Genomic DNA, 4,283 nt, shown 5'->3' with positions numbered 1-4,283 from the left:
GGTTAATACATTTTCTTATTCTCCTCATTTACCATCGTAGTTCTTCAGTTTATTTTAAAACAACAAATCATTCATGGGTGCTGTAACTGGATTTGGTGCGGTGATCCACTCTTGAATATAGCATTTAACTATGAAACAACAAACTTCATCAAGAGAGTTTGGTTCTCTTGTAGTAATTTTAAACTGATCACTAAATAATACAATTTTAATACAATAAATGGCTTTTTCCATCCATTATACCAAGTGATAAGCGCCTGGTTGTCGAAATTTAATTCCACGAGGAGGTCCTAGAAATATTAAAACCAGTTCGAGAAATTCTCTGAAGTCATCTTTCGGGAAAATAAGGTTTAATCTTTGTATACAAAATAAAAATAAATCATTTTCAACGTCTTTCAAATATATTTATGCGAATATTGAAAAGTAGAATATATTCTAAAATTGCTTAAATCTATATTTTTCCAGTAATTTTTAAACCGTTTAAATAAAGGTATGTCAGGGTGGTCATTCATAACTGTAACTTGCATATGAGCAAATACAGCTTGCTAAACTATCTCAAATATATGATGACGACATGCGAAAAATAAAATATCACGGTTTATTAATTGTTCTAAAAGAACACATGCATCATTAAGACGACCACTATTACTTGCAGTGGTATCAAACACCAACGCCTGAACCCTATTCACCAAATTCCAATCTAATAATAAATTCTACACCACCGAAGATATTTTTTCTCCAGTACCTGAAGTTAGAGCAGGAACCCCTAAAAGTTTTTCTACATTCGAAGCTGATACAATAACAGGAAGTCTATCTATATTTTCTTTACTTAATATATCAGGCAATAGTTTAGAATCCCAGTGTACAATTAAATAATTGAAATTTTGATCAATAACTGTTGATTTATTAGCTTCAGATGACTGCTTACGAAAATGTTCATGGAATCATTTAATAGTTGACCCATTTATTGTAAATTCCAAACAATTTACATGAAAATTTTCAGCTACAGCTGTTAATAAATGCACTGCATCCCGATCATTAATTTTGCATCTATCTAGAACTGCTGATAAGCGAGATGTCATAATATTTTTTTTGCCCGTATTGGGTTTGAAGAACTAGGCATTTGTAATGAGCAAGGATGAATTTCATTTAAATCCTCCTCTAAAAGGTATTAGCTTGATCTTCAGAACTAGATGAACTATAAAGTTGAATTAATTCTGAAAAATTATCATTTAAAAATAAACTATAATACTAATAAAAATTAAGAAAATATGTATACAATTTAAATAGTCTATATTATTATTATTTATTTTTTATTTGTCTATATTTATTATTTAATAACTTAAATTTAATAACTTTCGGTCCCCTTGGCCTCGTACGAAGCCATGTATTAGAGAAATTCATAGATAATCATCTACATAATGTATAAACTCGTTATATATCTCTTTAAAAAGCAAATTTTATTTAGATTCTATTAAAATTTGAGCCAAACGTGTGGTGTATGTACTTAAAGGTTTATTTGAGCTTATACAAAAAAAAATTTGAAAATTTTGAAAATCCTCTTATCAGTTTTATTTTTTTTGATAATTCGAAGAATTGTGATATTAAAAATCTGATTTTATCATTTCTTCCATGAAAATAGGTATTCATATAGTGAAAAACTGTCGTTTTGTCAATATGACTCACGAGGAAGCGTACAACCATGGTTATATTATGGCATCCAGGGAAGCCACTGGGCGTTTACGTCATAGATAATATATTATCTATGATTTACGTTATCAACACATTTCTGATGATAGTTATATTTTTATTTCCTTTTTTAAATTGGTTTACTCTCTAGTCTTAGTAACAAAATTATAACACTCAATTACTATACAAACTGTCTGCTGGAGTATCTTCGTTTATTCATTAATTCGTTATTAAATTATATTATTTTCTATGGTCGTTATTCGTTACCAGTGTTAACCTACCAGTGTTATTCGTTAACATTACAATTTTTATTTATTGACTTATTGTTGTTTACTTCTTCGTAAAATGTCACGTAATAAATTACGTGATGAAGATATTCTTGAATTATTAGGAGATGGTAGAAATTCGGATTTATCAGATTTCTCTGACGAAGAGGACATACATTTTCAATCCGAAGAATTTAATCGTTTTATAGAGAATTTTGATTTTGATTTGCAAAGTGATGATGATTTTATACCTACACAGGATTTGCAAGATGATGATGATTTTATACTTGCACAGGATATTGATGAACATGATAATGTTATTGATGTAAGTACCCAATACATATTGAACAATTGATACCTACTCCCTTTTATGTACAATACATTTTTGAATGTTAGGTTGTGCCAGATTCAATCACAGATCCATTTGATAACCAAAATGATTTTATGCCAGCGTTTGTTGATAAAAGAAGTATAAAATGGAAAAAACAGCCTTTTGTACCTTCGAAAATTAGTTTAGAAGAACTTGAAGAACGTCATTTTCCCGAAGAAATACCAACACCACTAGATTATTTTATGAAATATATTCCAGACAATGTGTATGATGAGATGGCTACATATACAAACACTTATGCACAACAGAATGGTAAATTAACTTGGATTGAAACAAACTCCAGGGAAATGAAAATATTTGTTGGTGTTCATTTACTTATGGGGGTGTTTGGTCTACCACGAATACGAATGTATTGGGAACAAAAGTCCAGAATAAATATTGTTGCTGAAAATATTACAAGAAACAGGTTTTTTGAGTTAAGGTCAAACTTTCATATTATGGATAACAACGACATTCCAATAAACAATAAAGATCGTTTTGTAAAAGTAAGGCCAATCTACAATATTTTGCAAAAAAGATGTAATGAATTACCTGTCGAAAAAAATGTGTGTGTCGATGAGCAAATGGTGCCGTTTAAAGGTAAACTAAGCGTAAAACAATATATGCGTGGTAAGCCAAATCCCTGGGGAATTAAGTTATATCTTATGTGTGGCGAGAGTGGTCTGGTGTATGATTTTCTTCTTTACCAAGGATCTACCACTGAACTAAATTGTAATATACAAAAAGTATTTGGTTTAGGTGGTGCTGTGGTTTTGAAACTTACCATGCTATTAAAAAAAAACCGTCATTTTTTGTACATGGATAACTTTTTCACTTCTTTCAACTTATTACATGCACTACAACAAAATTGCATATATTCTGCAGGCACAGTTAGAGTTAATCGGTTTGCAAATCCGCCTTTTATCAGTGACAAAGAACTATCAAAAATGGGTCGTGGATCATCATTTGAAGTGAGTTCTAACATGCCTAATAGTAATATTGGATTAATCAAATGGTATGACAATAAGGCAGTGGTATTAGGGTCTAATTTCATAACCTCTGGGGTTCCTGATGACATAAAAAGGTATGACAAGAAAGAAAAAACTTACATTATGGTAAATAGGCCAGAAATTGTAAAATGTTACAACCAGTCTATGGGAGGAGTAGATAAGCATGATCAACTTGTAAGTTTTTTCAGAACATTTATTAAATCTAGAAAGTGGACACTGAGAATGATCACACATGCCTTTGACATGGCCTGTGTAAATAGTTGGTTGGAATACAAATTAGATTGTAAACATATTGGCATTTATAAAACAATGGACCTACTGCACTTCAAGGAAAGCTTAGGTGAAACCCTAATTTTAGTAGGTAAGACTTTTGTAAAGAAAAGAGGTAGGCCTAGCAATAGTCCATCACCATTATCAACTCCAGTTCGAAAACGACTCAGGAATATTGATCAAAGACCATTTGAAGAGGTACGATTTGATCACATTGACCATTTACCAACAAATGACAATAGTAACTACCCTGTTCGCTGTAAAAATGAGGGGTGCAAGCTACGAAGTCCTGTAAAATGTACTAAATGTGGTGTTCATTTATGTTTTACTAAAAGAAATGTATGCTTCAGATTGTACCACATCAAATAAAGTTCCTAATTTCATACCAATTTGTGATATATAAATTTATAAGACTAAAATTTGTTACTTATTTATGCTTATTCATTATTTTATTTTTATTTACTATGAACCAAATGTAATTGTAAAAGACTATTATGAACTCAATATGAGATTCAATGTTATTTTTATTTACCATGAACCAAATGTAATTGTAAAAGACTATTATGAACTCAAGATGAGATTCAATGTTATTTTTATTTTTATTTTTATTTTATTATTATGAACTCAAGATGAGATTCTATGTTATTTTTTTTGTTGTTATTATAAACCATATACTTTACT

General features: G+C 30.0%; 1 protein-coding gene across 1 annotated transcript; it reads left to right on the top strand.

Annotated features, from left to right (window-relative positions):
• Nucleotides 1-2,031: 2,031 nt before the first annotated feature.
• Nucleotides 2,032-3,971, top strand: LOC111041826 (piggyBac transposable element-derived protein 3-like). The gene is made up of 2 exons (XM_022326262.1): nucleotides 2,032-2,277; nucleotides 2,349-3,971. Exons 1-2 carry the CDS (start codon nucleotides 2,032-2,034, stop codon nucleotides 3,969-3,971), a joined length of 1,869 nt encoding a protein of 622 aa, XP_022181954.1.
• The last annotated feature ends 312 nt before the right edge of the window (nucleotides 3,972-4,283 follow it).

Source organism: Myzus persicae, unplaced genomic scaffold (assembly GCF_001856785.1).
Source record: "Myzus persicae strain clone G006 unplaced genomic scaffold, MPER_G0061.0, whole genome shotgun sequence".
Lineage (NCBI taxonomy): Eukaryota > Metazoa > Arthropoda > Insecta > Hemiptera > Aphididae > Myzus > Myzus persicae.
This window is presented reverse-complemented; position numbering and strand designations above follow the sequence as displayed.